This window comes from Harpia harpyja, chromosome 8, assembly GCF_026419915.1.
Source record: "Harpia harpyja isolate bHarHar1 chromosome 8, bHarHar1 primary haplotype, whole genome shotgun sequence".
NCBI lineage: Eukaryota > Metazoa > Chordata > Aves > Accipitriformes > Accipitridae > Harpia > Harpia harpyja.
Genome location: NC_068947.1, coordinates 10302270 through 10322073, shown reverse-complemented (window position 1 = coordinate 10322073; position 19804 = coordinate 10302270). Strand labels below are relative to the sequence as shown.

Here is a 19804-nt window from a genome sequence, read left to right as displayed (position 1 = left end):
TAACTAGTTCATGCAAATTACTGGTAAGGATCTTTTTAGTGTTTTTACTTTTTACCCAGATATCCAGAGTCCAAGCAGCACCTAAGCGACAAGTCAGGCTAAATTTATCCATCCAAACTATGCAAGTGTGGCCATAGGTTGTTGGCATTTCCAGCGGCATATTTGTCCTACAGCGCGTTAAAGGACAATGTTTTTACTGCCTTTGGCAATGTGGTTGAATTTCAGGCTCCCCAGCAGTGTTCACACTGCCTGGAATGGCAGAGCTCATGTGTCCCAGTCGAGTCCGTCCCTGTGCGGGATCAGATCTCCTCTGCCTAGAAAACTGGCAGGCTCCAGACTATAGCTGATGTGTACAGCAGTATGGCAGATCAGGCTGTTGGCCCTGAGTGTGAACGGGGAGCCTTGTGCTGATATATAGGCACAACCTTTTGAACCTTTTTCACCGTCTGACATATCTTTATCTCCAAGGTCCTCTTTTAGCTCCCCAAGTTGCTACAAGATAGCAAGAGAACAAATTAACCTCTGCCTACCCCAGAAAGCTGCAAAGCCATCCATAAAAAACTTTTACATATTTTTTTCTTACCTCATTTCTTTCTTTCATCTACTTTAAATTTCTACTTCGAACACCTTGATGCTGTCTTTTGCCTGGTAGGGCACAATGGTCTTGAAAATGTAGTGTTAGCATTAAAAAAAAAACCAACGAAAAAACCAATTTAGCTGCCCCCCAACACTTGCTTCATGCTGAACACAGTTTAGCTGATTCAGAGCTTCAATCTCTGCTAACAACCATATTGATAGGATTAGCACTTCCACTTCTGCCTGCTGTGCTGTGTTGTACTGACTGAGCACTTTTGGTAACTAATCAAGGATCTAAATGATAGAGAGAGCAAAGAGAACCATGGATAGGATAGTCACATGCAAGTGCTTCTGCCCTCCCTAGCTTGGTACCTTTCAAACAATGTAAAAAAAAAAAAAAAAGAAAAAAAAAGAAGAAAGAAAAAAAGAAACAAAAACCCCACAACCACCAAAACCTTAGGTGCCTACCTGTCAACATGATGGTACCTTTTTGTAGGTATTTCTCCTGTTTTACATCTGCACAACACAAACCAGGAAGACACAGGTATAACTGAGAACAGGATTTGGTGCACATGAAGTTTGAGATGACTGGAATTTTTCTGAGCCTGTTTGCTGCACTTCTCCCTTCAACCAGTGCCGATTTATATGTAAAAAATTACATTGCAGTACAAAGCCATGGAAGGAAGTATAATAATACATTCAGCAACTAGTGTGAGCAGACGGTAGAGGAACTGTATCACCAGTTCTCAGGCAGACTTTTTGGGTTAGCATCTGATCCTGCTTGTGCAGAATAGTACTTCATTCTCCAAATAGTCCCATGGAAATCCACTGAACCACTTATAAAGCTGTAATATTTGTGAGCAGCGCATCAGTTTCTGGCCCTTAGGTTTCATTCTTTTTAACGTGATGTGCCAGTTAAAAATCTTCTTGTAGCAGCAGCTTGGATTTTATCACAAATGAATATCCTCATAACAGCCTTTTAAAATGCATAGGGGAACTTTTCAAACGTAAAGATCTTTAAGTCAGAAGAACAGTGCAGCAGTGTACATATGGCCTTTCTCATTGTATCACATAGAGCACTAATTGGCTGGGACATTTGCCTACCACAGAGTGCTTCTACATGGCTTTCTCTGTGTGTGATTTATTTACTAAATGAATTAGGAACCAAAAGCTGAATGGGAACTGTGTAAGTTCAGAGCTTTTGAAACTCAGACAATTCTCAGGCCAGAAATAAACATAGGAACCTAAATTTGGGAAGACATTTTTAAAGTCTTGGCCCAATACTTGTAAGCACTGGATGGTGAATACATACTTAACATATAAAGAACTGCTGCATTTGCAGATGATTTCTCTGCCAAAACTGTTTGGAATTCAAGTCTTGCTTCTGCCCTAGAAATACTCCAGAGGTCTCTAAAGGGGAGCAGATCCGTGACACTAATGAGGATAAACTGGTTTTATTCACGTCCAAAATGTATCTCTCTCTTCTTTGCTCCTGAATCTGGCAGAGGTTTTTGCCAGTCTAACAAGAAAATGTTGTGTGCCACAGGGGAAGAAAATCCAAGGAAATACAGAAGTTAGGTATAGTTAGAACTGAACTGATTCATAACCAAAGCTTTTCGTGAGATTGGTCAATTTAAAAAAAAAAAAATGGGTATATAATTAGAAACCTTTCTTATTCTTAGTTTCAAAGTGAAACAAAAATGGGAAAAAAAACCCCACAAAGTATTTATCATGTTATTCTGCCACAACTAAAAGTAGCTGCGACTTGAAATCTCAAATGAAATTTGGATCCCCTGAGATTTCTAGCCAAATCTGATAGAGCTGGGAGGTCTGAATTGCAACATCTGTATTAGCACTCAAAAGTCTCTGTCTTCTTCCTTCCAGACTGCCAAAGCATTAGGAATGCTCTCTTTGTCTTTACAGCTGTGTCTTGCTACGATTACGCTGTGGAGCTGATCACCACTATGGGATTAAAAAGAAGGATTTGCTGCTGTTTTCTCAACATCTTCCACGTAAAAGGAATATGTGGCACTTCGGGTATTTGGATGCCAGTGTGATGAGAAAATTGACAAATGTAGGTAGAGAATCAAGTTGCTTCCCCATGGGTAAAGGGAACTGTTCACACTGGCTTACATTTTTAAAATTCCTTCGTGCCAACCCTTCAAAGAGAGGAATGAAGTCTGGTTTTAACGGGTAACCAGTTGTGCTATATTCTTAATTTATTAACGTGATGAGAAATCTGCTATCATGAAAGTTCCAGCAGTTTACGAGCTTTGTAAAATGTATTATAGGAACAACCATGGAACTAACTGTATTTGTCTCTTATGAACTGATTTGTGTTATCATGCATATTTTGTAAGGCTCTTAAGAGTTTGCAAAAAAAAAAAAAGAGGTTTACTTGCTTGTACACTGTTATGATAGCAACTGTATATTGCAAAGGATGTCGGGTCAGGGCATGAAAATCTTGTGTTAACCAAAGTACTTGAAAGCTAATTGTATAAACTCCTTGACAATAACAAGGAAGTGAGCAATCTGAGGCAGCCCCTTGTCTTTCCTTTACCCAGTCCATTTTTTTTTCTCAGTGCAGACTTGATTCCACATAGCACATCTGCTGTCAATACAACAAAGACATTAATCACAATTAAGTATATGTCTGAGCATTGTCCATCACTGGAACCCAGGGCCTGGAGGAGAAGCTAGGGACTTCTATTACAATAATCTTCATGTATCCTCAGTGGGACTATTGTTTCACTGAGGTAGACTTCACAGAAGTGCAGATGACAACAGGTCTGCTACTGCTCTCAGGCAAGAAGCAAACCCACTTAAATTGCAGATTACAAATGCTGACAAATAAACCTGACCTGTGTTTAAATGGACTAACTTGCCCTCTCCCATCTCCACCACCTTAAGATCACCTTGATCTTACAATCTGTTCTTCAATAGAGGTAAAAATGAGATGGCCAAAGCAGGCTTGCTTCAAAGTATCTCTACAGTCAAATCATTTAGGCGTTGTCATAGACTGCTGCTTATAGCGTGTCTCCTGTGGTCATGTACAGGTCAGTGTTCAGTGATGCCTGCCTCTGTGTTTTGGAAAAAAAAGAGTGACTTCACTTTGCAGGAATATATATGCTGTGTGTGTGATGAATTTGTGCCTTTTATAACTGTAGCATTTTCTCAAGTGCCTCTGTGGTGACTGTCTCCCTTGGTTTCCTTCTTAAGTTCCCTTTTCAATAGGCTCTGCAGATATTTTTATCTGACAGCTGTGAACTTTTTTTAACCTTAATTAGAATCAATAAATATTGTCATGTCACATTTACTGTTTAAGGCTTTTCTTTTGTGGAAGCCCCTTTTGACTTGGTTGTAATGGTGAGTATTACTTAGTAACACAATGTTTTGCGTTTCATCCTGAAGCCAGTGAGGTATCTTCAGCTTTTCTCAGGAAAGCAAGCTCTGTAAAGAAGGAGGAGAGAAGGATAAAAAATCAAACCAACCCCCCAAAAGCCAAAAGACCCTCAACACCCCCAAAAAAACCCACCAAAAAACTCAAACCACATTTGGTAATAATTCTTCCTAACATATAGATGACCAACTGCCTTACACTTAAGAATTAGTTTTTATTGCTGTAGGTGGATTTGGAGTGTCCCCATCATGAGCATACCTCTCTTGGAGCACCTTGTTTACCAGAACATGTATGGGCAGGGACACATTTTATAGCTGCTCATAAGAGTCAAGGGCAGGTGCTATGCAGCTGTCACTGAACATGGGAAGAAACAGACCTTGTACCAAATACTGTGGGGTGTAAACATAAAAAACCTGGAAGAAAAGAAAGACAAAAATCACTGGCTTAATTTCATTCAGCATCTCAGTGTCAGTGCTAGAGAGATAATGTAACCGAAGAACAAATTCGGCCTTGGGAAGGGACCTGTTTTTCACAAAAATATAGCGTATGAATACTGGCAAAATCGTAACCATCCATGTGAAAAATGCGTCAAAAGCATGCAGTGCTCTTTGTATAGGCTTAACTTTCAGTATTACTTACAAGTTATAAAGGAGCACAAATACCATGAAAGCAAATACCCTCAACTAATCCTTTGCATGCTCTATAAAGCATCCGTCCCCTAAGAAACATATCAGAACCAGCAATGCATTTCACAGGCCCTCAAACCAGCTCACAAATGGTTATGACTCTTAAGCATTGCTGCCTTGGGTCAGATTTGAACTACCTCTTTAACCCTTTGTTCAGATGTGTCCTGTGGCATCCCAGAGGAGGTACTGAAATGGTGGTATTTTATTTATTTATTTATTTATTTATTTACACAGCTTTCAGCATGCATGTCAAAGAGACTATGTCAGCTAGGGGGCACTTCATTATTTCCAGCAGTCCAGGGTACAGAAAATTAATTTGGAGAGATTAATACAGGAAAAATGTATTTTGTATAACATCTATAGAAGATACTAATACAATTTCCTGAGAAACCAGTTAGAAATCCCACTCATTGTTTAGGAGAGGGTAGGATGTGTTTGCAAATTATTTGGCTAAATCATACAAAACTCACTTCTAGTATGAGAACTGAGGGTAATTTTTAACTCTCACCTTGTATAATTATACCAATCTCCTCATCTGAAGCAAATCCCAAAATGTTTGAAGGACTGACAAGTTTTGCCTTCTGGTTCAAGGCAGGATAAATTCCCCTTGGGCCTGTAAAGTTGCCTCAGAAAAAAAAAACAACCAAGAATGAAAAGCAAAACTGGCCTCAGACCGTACAGAACCAAGATACAGTTTGGTATCTACTGGAAACAAGGGGAGGCTTTTTGTTTAATTTAGACCGATGCGTTAAGGCCCAAGTTTTTGCCCCCTCGTTTGAGGTTCTTCCATCAACGGGGTTGCAGAGACACAGTTTCTTGTCTGGCTGGTCCTCCTCTGTGCGGTGAGCGGGGAGAAGGGGGCTCCTCGCCTGGTGGTTCAGCCGATGCAGGACTGGAGGAGTCCTACAGACACGTCCTCCTCTCACTTTCCATGTAGGAGGATACCCAAATTGATGGGGTTTCTACCTTCAGTATCTCAGTTAGGAGTTTCAAATAGATGGGATTAACTCATCATATCTAATGCGTGTATTTCACTTGTTCTGCAAAGACATTAATAGCAAGGTTAGATGTTTTCAAAATGGACGTGAGATTTACCCACCTAGAGAGCAATTCAGGAGCCGAAATGCAGTTGCCTTGTGCCTTTCAGACATCTGAGGGCACCTTATCCAGCCTCCAGCTGCTGCTCCGAAAGGCAGCAGCTCTTCCAGAGGCCGTGAGTCCTAAACCAGCCCTGCGCAGGTGGCACAGACGCTCTTTGGATACTGAACTAGGCAGCTTCTACCTCCCACCAACTACTGATAGCAATTAAGTACTTAAATGCCTCCTTGGGGTATTTAGCTTTGGAGAAATGCAAACAGGGATAATGCAGGCCCTGTGAATCTAACGTGATGCAAATTAATAAACTGCATGTTAATAGGTAGCTGCACGTCCTTTATGCAGGCAGGCTATACAATTATTTTGTTGGTCATTGGAAAGACAAGCAAAGGCCTGATATTCTAGTCAGTTAGAATATTATTGGTGTTTCCTAGAAAAGCCTTCAGTTAGCACCTCAGTGCCAAGTTAAGCTGTAAAAAAAATAACCCCTTAGTAAAAGGGTTTGTAAGTTGATTTTAGTTTGCATGATTTTACAGTCAGTAGCAATAAGCTATTCTGAAGCTAGGCTAGAAAAAACTCAAAAATTAATTTTAAATAGCTGTGATAAGCTGTGAAACACACACTAAGGGTTTTGTCCACTGGGTCTTTACCCAGTGCCATGCTGGCTCATCCCTGTTTTCCATTCTTCCCGGCCTTGCTGAAAGAGGCAAACAAAGTTGTTTTAAGTTTTTATGTCCATCATAGGTCAAAGACAGTCTCACTCTGTGTTGTGACAGAATGTGAGAGATACCTTTTCTAATTTAGGAGTAAAGGGTTATTGGCTTTCACCCAGGGTTGGTTTTTGCGATGTGCACAGGAAATTTTCTGTTAACAATGTTTACAATCCCTCCTTAGTGGAACGGCCCTAACAAAATAATCAATATCCATCCAGCTCCGTTTACTCTGGCACCTACAGGCTCTGTAGGCTCCCTCCCCCCATCCCCGCAACTTCGAGGGGGGAAAAAAGCCTCATCCAAATCTAAGCGATCTGTTCATCTGACCTACAGCAGAAAGGGTCTGAGCAAATACAGACCAGCCTCGCCTACCCAGTGGCATACTGTCATCGAACACCAGCAGTAACTCTGAGGGAATCTCATCGAGTGCCACTTCCCTGCGGCAGCAGAGACTTATTGAAGAAGCGCTCGAGGAAGCGGTACCCAGCAGAAACACCAGCCTTTGGCTGATCGGGTTTGTCAAATGGCTCGGTTCGCTCCTGCACCACCATCTAATGGGATTCAACACTGCACTCAAATATGCTCTGATGCTTAGATGGGAAGGAGGGGAGAAAAGGAAGCGTATTAATAATGCACTGAGGCATCTTTGTTAGCTCTCAGGCTGTTCACTCCCAATTTGCATATGCTCCAAGTTGTAAGAAAACACTTTGCACAGCAGTGTTGCATTTAGCAGAAATTACATTATAATTTCAGATGTGAAAACTTCTATTCCAGGTCTGAGGCAGTGATTTGTCCCATCAGCCTGTACAGTCATTATCTTAAACAATTGAAATGCATGCTTGCACTTAATCAAAATCAAGGGGAGACATTACTCTAGCCTCCACTTGCCAATTCAACTCAGAGTGGAACAAGAATATTAAACTAAATTAGAAACTATGTTATTTCCCAATAATTTCTTCATGAGCTGGAGTTTGGCCAGAGTGCTTTTTCAGAGGTTGCATATTTAGAGCCAACTCCTCTATCTCTCTCTGTAAAGCAAACTGCCGCCAAAGAAGCCCCCTTCTCGGAGGAAGGGAGTGCTCAGGTGCACTTAGGATCTGTGCTCACACTTTCCTTCCAGCTCCTTCGTGCTGCCAAGCAGCAGAATCGACTTCGGCTGCCCTTCAGAGGAATTCTTGCGGTGCTGGCAGAGGGGTAGTGCAGCAGCCATTTCCTTGCCCTGATTTCTTCCAGGGACTGGCTAGAGCCGGGAAGCAGAGGCTGCAGGGATGGAGCCTGCCTTTCCCTGCTTCCTCCAACGTGGCATATTGGAGCTTGGAGATGGGTGAGAACTGGGGCTTGAAGCTGGGGACTTGCATCCCTTTCCTTTAGTGTGTTTCCATTCCAGAATTTGATATTTTGGCTACCCGACAGAAATGGTAAGCACCGGTGCAGAAATACCTTTGCTGCAAATCAAAGCTTCTGCCACATTTTTGTTTGGGAGGTGATAAAATACTGCTATTATGTAGCCAGAAGATGGCAGCCTTTATTTCAGCCTGGAGCCCTGCTGTGCCGTGCTGCAGGCCACCAGCCACGCTTCAGCACAGCTGTCTGCAGCTGGTGTCTCCTAACAGTAGTGTCCGTCATCGGCCCCCCCCTCAAATGCTAGGCTCTGCCTTTTGTAATTCGGCCAGACCTGGATTTAACCAACGTTTGGATGAAAATGATGGTGCTCAAGCTATAACCCAAGGAGTTTTCAAGTGAATGGTCTGACCGTGAAAGTCCAAATGCCAGCACAAGCAGTAATTATGGCCTTTGCTTCATTTTGAACCCCATCTCGAGTGGAAGCTCTCTTCTTGTACTGTGAGTGGCAGCGGAGCTCACAGTTACATTTCGTAGAGAAAGAGGAACAGTGGGAAGACAGAGATGGCAAAGGACGTCTGTCTTATAGCATCTTGTGCTTGGTACGGCCATAGGCAGTGCAAACTCACACCCCTGTCTGATCCGTTCATGGTTATAGGCCGGGGCACAGCACATCTCCTGGGACCCCTGGAAGAGGAGACAGGCAGCTCGGGGGCATTGCTGTCCTCCCTCCTCTGGCACCCAGCAAGCTCCCAGCACCACTCTGCTAAAGCTTTCCTTTCCTCTCCTAAGTAAGTAATGCACTCTCGCATGGGAAACTTTTTTCCCTGTTCCTTCTATGTGTCCTGGGTTATTCTGTCTCTGCTACTTAAGATGAGGCAAAAAAAAAAGAAAAAACCAAACAGAGCAAGAAACAGGGAACAGAAACTGGGAAGCCAAGCTCTACAAAAGAACAACAGGAACTGCAACCGGAGCCCCAAGCATTGATTGCCAAGGGCAGGAGCTGAGTGGGAAAAGAAGAAGTTAACTTCACTAATAAAGAGCACATTTAATTTCCCCTTCTGGATTTTCACCAAGATGAAATTTGCTTTCTCTGCGTGTGTGTGGAACGCAACTGTTGCAGGGAATATTTACAAAGCAAAATTGTTTGCTTCCAACTGCTCCATGGAAGAGAAACAGCTCAAAAGGAAAAGAAAAGAATGGACTAAAATCATGTTTCCACAGAAGAGGACTCTCTGGATTTGTCCATTTTTCTATTTCTTGATGCTGCTGTCAGGAACTGGGAGCTAAGCTCGGCGCAGAGAACATAAGACAAGTGTCCAGCTTGTTCCCGGCGTGGTTTCTGGCCGGGGAAAGCCCTTGCTGTCAGGCAGCAGAATCTGGTCAATGGGACGTGGGAACCGACTGGTGGGAAACCTGCATGTTATGGGCCGTCAGACTGCGCAACATTGGCACATCCCTCTGGGTGGTATTTTTATTCAAATATATAATGCTACTTTCTGCCGGTGGTTGGGGGCATGTTTGATCCTGGGAAAAGAGATCAAGTGTGAAACCAGGGGCTGGATCAAACGTGGACTGGAAAGTATTGCTGGTGAACGACTATCAAAGAGACCAAACGCAGGCTGCAGCCACTTGCTTGCCCAGAGTGGATTTTTGAGGTTGGATGTACCTTTAGCACCCCGGGCGAATCTGGTCAGACCTCCCCCTTGCCCCACGTGAGGAACACGGCTGGAGGGACGCTGCCGGACCTGGGGGAGGTTTGCGTCCACTGCACCAAAGCATGCAGCCCCTGCGACCCAGCGCTTCATCCTCGTGACGGTGGCCCCTTCCCAGACCTCTCACGTGGTGGGTTTCCAACCGGAGGGGTTTGGGTTGTCAGTTCCCATGCTGGGTATTTTGGAGGTTGCATGACAGTCAGATGATGAGGGAAGGAAAGCCTCGCTGGGTCGATGGTGCAAAAAAGCCAGCCGGCGGCTCTTCTCCTGCACCTCCTGCCCGTCCAGCTCTTGGTGGCCCAGCAGCCTGTCCTGTTCCAAGGTCCCCATCTGTCCCCATGGGGCTGGCTGATGGCAGCCAGGGAGGGGGCAGCCGTGCTGCCCTGCACGGGCAGGAGCTACAGCCGAGGGGAGTGGGGCAGAAGGGAGGTGGGAAGCATGAGAGTCTCACAGGAGTGTTTTTCCATCACCGGTACACATTTCTGTGGCTCTCACAGGTGTTGAAAGGCTAGTTATGTGACATGCTGTGAGGGGCTTGGGCACAGCTGAAGTGGTATCTGTAAGCAAAACCAGCAATTTAATTTAAAAAAGAGGCAGGTTGTCTCACATTCATCATCTCCGCTTGCTTATTTCAGACTGCCTGACCTATCTGCTCCGTGGTGCTTCTTATTTCACTGCTAGTATGGAGTATTGGTCTCTTTTTTTTCCTCTCTTTCCCCTCTGCTGCTCCTTCTGCCAGCGCTTGCTCTTGTCTTTGCTTTATTTCCAAGCAGCAAACAGCAGCCTTTTCACTTGAGGCTTTCCCATTTCCCAGGTGTGTCAATGCAATTCAGTTCCCACCCTGGTGCTGACGGACTTTGTGCGGACCTCGGCCTCTCCCGTCTCACCCCTTACTTTGAGAGGACAGAGCATCTCCCACCTCTGCCAAGGGAGTGCAGGGCTCATCCTCCCAAAACTGGGGCACTGAGCACCCCTGGTTAGGGAAGGTCGCCAAAGGCTTTCCTACTCCACGGTCCGGGTGAGGACTCCGCTCGGTCCCCAGCAGAAAGAGGTGTTTCCACAGTGCTTCAGCCTCGCGGTTTTAACAATGGCAGCAGCTCGCTGGGAGAGTTGTCAGCAGTGATAAACTCAGTCCCATTCTGTTTCAAAATTGGTTTAAGAAAGATGCCTGGTTGTTTAATATTTAAGCTAAATGTTTAATGTTTAAACAGGGAAATTGTTCTGATTGTCAGAAAGGGCATTAAAGCAGGATGGAAACTGGTCTATAATCTCTGACAAACGCTGCCCTTTCTCTGCAGCAGCGTGGTGCCTGGGAGCTGCAGGAGTTTCAAAAATGCCAATTTTAATCAACCTCTTTCATTTCATTTACTGCTTACCACTCCCACAGCAGTGAGATGTGCTTTTTCCCTGTGAAGCGGGGAACATTGTACCTGGCCCCGTTTAACAGTTTGAGACTAGTTCTGCTGAATTGAACGTGCACTTCAAAACCCAAACAAATTGCAACAGAAATGTGCATGGGTAAGGTGAAAAGCAAAGCTGGACGGTGTCGGCTCATGGGTGTATTCCAGATGATTTGGGATCTCTTTCGCATGTGCACACAAAAGCTGTGAAATTCAGATGTCAAGTTTAAAGTCAGCACAAAAATGAATGGCTGTAATTGCCACAAATACACGTATGGATGAATTTTTTCGAACAGATATGGACAGTGTTTTTCAGGCAGTGGAAATATCCCCCCCGGTGAAGTGTGTAACGGTGCAGAACCGTTTCATGCCACAAAAGGCTTGTCAGGAGCAAGCCTGTGCTCCCTCCCCGAGCCCTCGGGCGGGCACTGTGGCTGTGCCAGGCTGCATGCACGGGGTAGTCCTAGCGCACAGGAATCCCTGCTCGGTAATGGCTGGAGCTGCGGAGAACATAGTCAGCAGGGAGCCCTCGAGCCAAACAGCAATTCACGTTAGTCACTTTTCCCCCCTGCAAAGGTTCCTAAGGTGGATGCTAAGCTGACCTGTCAAATGACCTGTCAAAAATCCTCTAAACAAGCATTTAATACTACGGTTTATCGTGTTCAAAATCCAACATTGCTGCTTCCTACTGAGACTATTCTCTCGTTCCACTGATGGTAATTTGGAGTACATGTGTAAGCTCAAGGTAGATGGGCAAGTTGAAGCTGAAAGCTGAAAATGTAGATAGTCTTCTTATAAATAATCTGTTCAGGCTTTTTTCCCCCAGAGAAACTGGTAGTGGCTGGCTGATCCTCACACAGAATGGCGGCAGGAGGTACATGTACTGGAGACAGGAGACATGTACTGTCTGTACAGCCCTTTCTGTGCGGTGGTTAACACCGGCACTGTGAGCACCTGCTCACATCTGAAGACAAGGGGCTGCCTGAAGCACCCCATCCCTCTGGAAATGGCTTCTGGTTTGGAGCCCACGAGCACCTAGGCTGAGATTGGTCTGCACTTATGGTGTCTGCAAGGCTTTTGCACAAAGAAGCGAGAGGACATATGAATATGGTTGAAGCAGAGGCCAGAAACAAAGTCATCTTGGGTAGGTAGGTATTTCTGTTGGCGTACACATAAGGATCATATCGAGCAGAGTAAGGGTTTGGTGGCTGCTGCATGAGATGTGCCTAGTGGTTTAACACACTAAAGAAACACCATCTTCCACAAACTCACAAAAAACAACGCGAGAAAGAATCTGAAGAAAAGTTTATAGAAGAGCTCCTTTTATCAAGGTTCCAGGACTATTGAAAGGCACATTTCACCCATGATGAATGAAGCTGAGTTCATGGACACGTACAATGCTCACATTTCATGGCAAAAAGACCGCATAATGATGGTACGTTGTGAAACATATATTCCAGACTTCAGTTAAACACTAAAGTGATTATTTTAAGTGTATCATGTACATAATAAGAGCGGAACAGGCAGATGCATCCAATTACTGTAATTTACAAGGCAGTAATTCAAGCCCCAATTTATTTCTCCTTATTGGAGGAAGGCGGTACAGATTACGAGCAAAACGAGGGGCAGCGAATTGACAGGGAGCCAGGAAGCTGCTGCCATTTGGAAAATAACAGCTAGCACCTGCTGCGAGTCGGAGGGGCTTTAACTTCGCTAATTCATTTCACCCTGCTTTAACAGCAAACGTCTGGGCTGGATGGGATGCTCTTGGGCCAGGAAGTAACCGAGAGCCGCGCCATGGCCGTGCCGCACCAACGCAGGCACCCTGCAGAACAGATAAGCGCAGATGTTTGCTCGGTAGCGGGCAGAATAAAGTCCACTTGCGCTTCCTCTCTCGCCGCTTAGTGAGCTGCTTCATGCTAATTACCTCTTTTCATCCAGCTCGTGGTTAAGTTTCATGTTGCGATGATTAATAATTAATCAAATGCATCTGAAAATTAATTTGGCAATTCTACATCTGATTGGCATGCTAATCTCTTCTGTGCAGTGGGGATGTTATGGGAATAACCTCAGATATTCTAAGCTGCTAACTGAGATGAATACATAAGGGCATTTATTATCTCCGGTGGTAAAAAATAAAGCAGCAAGTAGAAACAAATGCATTCTCCAAGGCCTCTTTGCCTTTTGGGAAACGTGTGATCTGCATTTTGCCTCCCCTGTATTAGGAATATACCATCGATATTATCATGTCCAATCAAAACAAATGGACAAGGAAAAGGCAAATTTGAAAAACGTCCCCACAGTTGATTTATTTCTTTTAGCTGGTAGCAACTGCTATAGATTTGATGCATGAATTATGGTACTAAAAAGAAAAATCACAAGAACAACTATTGACCTTTCCAGCTGTCCATGCTACTTCTCTCCAAAAGTAACACTCATCTGGTAAAAGGGAAGAAGAGGGAGTATGCAGCTTCCACTGGATGTGTGGTCCCCACTACTTTCGAATTAGTAGTCCCTTTTTGTAGGCAAACAGCCCCGCAGCAGCCACAGAGGTGAAACACACGGTAGAGCTAAGCAGGCACAGCAGTCCCGGCACGGACGGCAGGTTCCTCTCCCAGAAGCTGGTGGTGAATGGTCGGGCTGGGACATCCTGGGGGAGAGAGGAGATGGTACCACCGCAAGGTAGTGGGTACCGCGTGAGCAGGGAGGTGACAAACATCCCCCACTATTTGGGGGAGATCACAGGTTTTTCCCGAGGACCAGAGTGGGGGGGAAGGAGGGTCGCAGCTGTGAAATGCATATTTTCCGTCATCCCAAACAGCCACAGGACAGTGAAGGTGGAGTTACTTGTGACTGGAAGGAGGTTATATTTGGCTTAAAATTATGGCCTGGGACTGGGCAGAACCAAGCTGATTTCCTGCATTTTGTAGTCCCCCACACTCCAAGGTCTTGGCCATTCACCCCTCAAACAGGGGTAACAATATTCCTTGGACAGGTCAAAAAAATGAATACCATCAGCATGTGAGGTAACCAAAACCTTGCCTGGGGGCAGGTCCCATAGGAATCGCCAAAGCAGGGACCACAGCCTGACTGAGGGGTGCACGCCTGACCAGGTGACAACAAGAAAGTCTGGCTTACCTTCGACTCTGGCTCTGGCATCCAAATTTCATTCTCTGAGATCCTTCCCATACTGTGCAATATCTAGAAGAAAAAATTGTTTGTACCACGTGAGAAAAATTAAAACCCACACTACCTTCAGTTTTAGAAAAGCAGAGCAAGTCAGAGCAAGGTGACATTGATAAAAGGCTTTATGACTACCTGAAAGTGCTTTGAACCAGAAAATGTATAGTGATTTCTCTGTTTATGACAGCAAAGAGAGAAGAAGGAGGCAGTTTGGGTAGTTTGTGTAAATATATGACAGCTGGTCATCAAATGGTCGTGTGCCTAACCAGTGTTTTAAGGATAAAAGGACAGTTTCACAGAGTCATTTGTAAAAAGTAGGACTTCACTCAGAAATCCACACAAACTACAGCTTCTCCAGATGTTTATTTTAAATTTTTTTCTGAGTAGAAGTAAAAATGCTTTTTCACATGATAGTTTGAGAAACAACAAGGTGAGGTTACCACCACACACTCGGGATGCAAAGCCTGTTAGGAAAGATGCCGCTTGGATCACAAACTAGAAAGAGGAGAGATACAACTCTGGGGCTTTCAAAGCATAGAATTATGAAGTTATCTCTTGGCTAATCAGGCAGTACAAAGCTCATCAAGGATTTTTCCTGAGAATAAACTGATTATAACAATCATGGCGGTTCTCGGGGCAAATGAATGTCTCCAGAAGAGACAACTAACCATCTTTGTAACTACTCCTCACAGGCATGGAGAAAAGAAAAGAGAAATTAGGTGACTTGAAACAAAGCAAGTAATGAGGATTATAAGGCAAATAAGATGTTCTGTCAAATGGAAGCAAAGGGCTGATCTTCCCTTAAATAACAGCTCCATGGCTCTGCCATACAGCTGTTGTAACTGTAATGTACACCCTTTAATGGTTTTTTTCCCCTCCCTCCAGACTGTTGTAAAGGGATTTCACTGTGACTGGGAATCCAGCCCAATGCGTGTCATTCTGAGGAGATTTAGACATTATCAGAGCCGCCCATTATGAATTCATAAAGCCAAGCTAACCATACTTTCTCGTAAAAGGAGAAGCAGAAGGGATAGATCAAAAAAGAGAACAACGCTCAGATTTCCGCATAGCAAATAGCTGTGAGCATTTGTAATAACTTAAATTACTTTTAAAACATACAGTGATTAATTTGTTAGAAATTGTGGTAGTATATCTAAGGGCAGCATCAGATTGGAGGTTATTTTCCTCTAGACATTAGGTATACAGCATGAGCTTCGTTTTAAGTCTCCAGTGCAGCAACACACTCCTTAATGTTCTGATTTGTGTGAGATTCTTGGCTTCACTTTATTCAATAATAAACTAAGTAAAGTTTTTTTTTTTTAAAAAAAGGCTTTGGTTCACATCCTTTTCTGGGATTTTTCCCCACCAATTCTAGGAGCCTCTGCACAACTACAGGGTGTGATGCACGAAATCAGACCCTCCAAGCTGTACTTAATCCTTTTTAACCTTTTAATAGAGATGTTGAAAGCAAACCAACAGTCTGTACCTCTCTGGCTGCTCTCTCTCCTGCCTGTACAGCCCCCTCCATGTATCCACTCCATTGGGTAGCTGTCTCCGTGCCAGCAAAGTAGATTCTGTCAATGGGCTGGCGAATGATCCTTCAAAACAAATGGAGAATGTCAGATGACAAGTAACAGGAAGGCGATGATCCTTCTAAAAGCAATTTATGGGCTTTGATGGAGCGCTCAACTTCAGTTCTCCAGAATTCCTGCAGACCTGGGCTGGGGAGCATGGTGCAATAAGCTGTCCCCGCAGGACCACCTACTTGCTTCTGTACACAAAAATGAAGATCTGAGAGAGAGAAAATGTAAGGCATAAATCAGCGTACTCAGCTTCTGTGCAAAATAATACGAGCCTTATTTTAGTGCTGGAATAAGGGATAATCCTAACAGCCTCCAGCAATGCAGTGCAGCTGATAGATTTATGTTATCCTGCCATTACAATGGGATGTGAATGATGTTTTTGCAGTGGCAGGTCACTAATACCAGCTTCTGTTTGGAGGCTGGAGTTGCCGGCCTGCAAGTCCTGTCAAAAGGGGATGGCAGCTGAAGGCCTTAGCATTCAGGGAGTTGCATTCACCCCGCAGGGTCATATAAGCCAGCCCCTCCATCTGTGCAAAGCTGCACAAGCATCCCGGTCAACCCAGCCATAGGTAATGAGCTCCCTTTCCCATAGAGAGATGTGCTTGCTCTAAGGGCTCCCATCTAACCCCCGATTAGGTTTTCCCTGTCTGCCTGACACCATCTTCCCCAGGTCAGAGGCCTCACCCATCACTACCCAAGAGTTCAGGTATTATTACGACAGAAGAGTCTGTGCACGAGATGACTTCTTCTCACATGTATCTTGGCACAGAGGCAGGGTGTAACTCTGTGATGGACATGCTAAGGAGCTCATTCTGCGATGTGCTACGTGGTTTGTCTGGTCTTTGAGTATGGATACAAGATTTGTCTGGCTGTTCCTATTACATGCTGAACCGTGTCTTCCACACACTTTTCAGTGATATACCTAGTATTCATCAGTATTATCTAACATGTTCCTGTAGGAATACAGCAGTTCTGCATGGGGAGGGCATGGGAGGTTTTGCTGGGTGGAAGAAGTGAATGAGTTTTCATTTAAGGGTTTTGTGTCTTCCCCTCGCGATGTGACTCAATGGGCTTCACCAGAACCTGATGTTCCACCTACACAGTCAGTGGAGACTCGTCATCTATCCAAGATGTGTGCCCTCAAGGTCTCAGAAAGCATTAAAGGGATCTATTGCAAATACTGTGTAGCAGCAACTACTGTAAGTAACCTAGTGGGGAAAGGTTTCATGGCTCTAGCGGGCCCCTTTATCACTGTGTTTGGTTTCTTTGAAAGTCACAAGAGAAACTCTGCTCTTACTGAAGTCAATAGCAAGATCCTTCTTAGCTGGGGAGCAGGGGAATGGAAAGAGGGTTGGAGTTCCCCTAATATGCTACATATGCCATAAGTTTGTTCCATAAGGTATATCATTGTACACAAGCTAAGAAACGTAAATTAAAAAGCAAAGCATTCTCTGGTTTACCTTCCATAAGAATACATTATGCCTGGCGGGAAGTAGGCTGTGTAACAACCCCCTGAATATTGCTCCATGCTCCAGTTCTTTTCTTCATAATGCACAGGCTGTAAGTATTAGCAAACATTAGAGAGTGAAACAGTGGCAGAGAAACTGGAAATAAAAAACAAATTTCCTTTGAAGAGGGAAAAAACAGGCTAAGGGTACCTGTCAAAGGAGTGCCATGTCATCTGGCTAACACTATCCATCTGCACAAAACAAATCTTTGCACTTTTACAGAAGCACTAGCCTCCCATGGGGAAATGACAGGACAAATAAAACCATGCGCTGCCTCCTCTTTTCTTGTGAAGAGTGAGACTGGCAGCTCTTCTCTTCCTGTACTAGATGCTGCTGCCCTCCCCTTGGGAGCACAGATTGCATGGCACAACGTGCAATTTTAGGTACACATTTTAGGTACCAGGAATTTTGGCTTCATCCTCCAGAACAAAGGAGCAACATTACCGTTCAACAGGGGTGAAAACAGGCATTCGTTTCTTACATGTAAAGCCTCTTCCATCCCCATTGCCCTGGCGTATGCCTCACAGATCTTCTTCTTCCTATATGAAAATAAAATCAGAGTCAGAAAAAAAAAAAGGTGGAAAAAAACCTCTCAGCTATTGCTCTTCTTATAAAAAAATCACATTTATTGCAATACATTGGAAAGAAAGTTGGGTTTGGCTTTGTTTTTAAGTCTGATTTCAAGTTCTTATCTTAACATACATATTTCAAATGCTGAAGCCTAAATGTGACATCCAAAATGGACCCAGGGAATGGGAAATGAAGGTTGATTTTGGCAATGAGCTCTGAAAAAATAAATCTTTGTACAGTTATTTTAGGATGCAGAGCCAATTCATTCTCATGTTCACTGGTGTAAGACCAGAAGAGAAGCAATATAAATCAATGAAATCCCTACAGATTTACTATAGCTGAGAACAAAATATGAGCTGGAGAATACTACTCACGCTCCTAAGCAGAACTCCTCTTTCACTTGCATGTGTACCAAAAATCACATTTAGAAAGTACTGTTTGTTCATTTCACAGACTAATGGAGAAACTATAGTGTTGTAAACACAGGGGATTAAAAATTTTGTTACTCAGTCTAAATGTGAAGGACACCCAAAACTATGCATGTCAGCACTCCCTATATCCCTGGGGTGAAGCATCATTCAGTGGGGATGCAGTCTGAAAATGTCTTCGGAAAAATCTTCTCAGTTCACATAGAGACACAGAGCTGATAAGTCATAACACGGAAGAGTGGGCAGGACTTGGAAACTCAGAAATATCCATAACTGGATGGATATTATCATTAGTGTCTCGGCCTGTTTATGCTAAAAGCTCAATTTTTGCCCCAATTTCCAGTATTGGTAGTTGCACTGAGCATGTGTATCCGTGCATATGCACACACATACCCACGCACATATTCTTGTGGGGAAGCATCCCAGAGAATCAATTTATTTCTGAAATAGTTGCAGTTTCTGAACTCTTACCTCTCTTCCTTACTGAGATGGGCCAGTTTAACAGCCTTTCTGGTAAGGATGAAACTGAAAAGAAAAATATAGCATATAAGTATCACGCAGTGTCAGCACCCCAGCTGATTTGCAAGCTCTTGCTTGAAATGACTCTAAAAAAAGACGGGCAAAGCACTTTACCAGTATGTAATAGGCTTGGCATTTTTTCATCATACCTCATCACTTAATAATTACAGGTCACACGGGTGAAAAGGCCTGTGCCTGGTACCCTGGGGAGTTAAGTGAAAGGGAGAGCATGCATTCTCGGGGGGGGGGGAGGTGCAGAGGACTGCCTGGCAGCTACCAGATGAGAAAGTTGCGGATTGCAAGCGTGTTTTCAAAGCTGCCAGCACTGGCCTCATTTTGCTCTGTGGGAATGAACTCTCCATCCCCACTGACTCAGGAGAGCAAAATTATACCCAAAGTGGGCAGAGACATGACAGTGTCCAGCAAACTAGCGTGCACTGCCTGCCCTCTTATACCTAGGTCTTACCCAAAAGGACTGAGACCCCACATTTTCTTGAGTTTTTGAAGTCTCGCAGACAGCTGGCCATACCACTGCCCATGTCATTTGGTGTTAGTAAGTGAGGGGAGCCTGCTGCTCTGACAAGAACTGCCCAGTGTCATGGACCAGTCCTGTAAGAACTGGGACCAACATTTATTCAGCTTGAAGGAAACAGATTTGGTGATTAGTTCATCTGACCTTAGTGGAGATACTCGGGGGATGACGTATGTTCCTGCACTCTTTTAGAAAGTTGCATAAACCCACAAGGAGAAAGCAGGAAAATGTTTGCCACATGGGGTTTGGAGGAGGCTTATTGCTCTCAGGTCATGGAAGTTTTTAAGCCTTGAACATGCCCATAAATATGTACAGTTCAGTAGAAGTGGCAAGCTTTCCTTGCCAGATACTTAAGGAGTAGTTGCCTGACATTTATATTGCCCTTTTTTTGGCAGTCTCACCTCAGATTACAGTGGAAACATTTGTAAAGATTGTTTGTTCATATTGGCTTAACCTATTTTAAAAGTCAGTCAATGCTGTTACATATTTTCCCATCTGTTTTTCCAAACTACAACTTTTCTACTTGGCAGTTTCTTCAGAATCCCAATTTCTTCA

The 19804-nt window shown here is 44.0% G+C and overlaps 2 protein-coding genes across 3 annotated transcripts in view; one reads left to right on the top strand and one right to left on the bottom strand.

Moving 5' to 3' along the window:
* The window catches only part of LOC128145030 (amine oxidase [flavin-containing] B-like), a 55429-nt gene extending 51541 nt beyond the window's left edge, over positions 1-3888 (top strand). The window contains exon 16 of one of the 2 annotated variants that reach the window (XM_052794608.1): positions 2500-3888. The gene's annotated coding sequence lies outside the window, so the exon portion shown is untranslated. Of the gene's footprint in view, positions 1-2460 lie in introns of both variants that reach the window. The other variant, XM_052794609.1, reaches the window with a different exon arrangement.
* An 8343-nt stretch (positions 3889-12231) lies between these two features.
* Positions 12232-19804, bottom strand: part of LOC128145049 (amine oxidase [flavin-containing] A-like) — a 39901-nt gene continuing 32328 nt past the window's right edge. Inside the window, exons 10-15 of the mRNA XM_052794642.1 lie at positions 18670-18723; positions 17682-17739; positions 17153-17250; positions 15596-15707; positions 14065-14127; positions 12232-13576 (exon numbers count right to left, since the gene is read on the bottom strand). Of these exons, the coding sequence (XP_052650602.1) occupies positions 13421-13576; positions 14065-14127; positions 15596-15707; positions 17153-17250; positions 17682-17739; positions 18670-18723 (541 nt within the window). The 3' untranslated portion in view covers positions 12232-13420. The remainder of the gene's footprint in view (positions 13577-14064; positions 14128-15595; positions 15708-17152; positions 17251-17681; positions 17740-18669; positions 18724-19804) is intronic.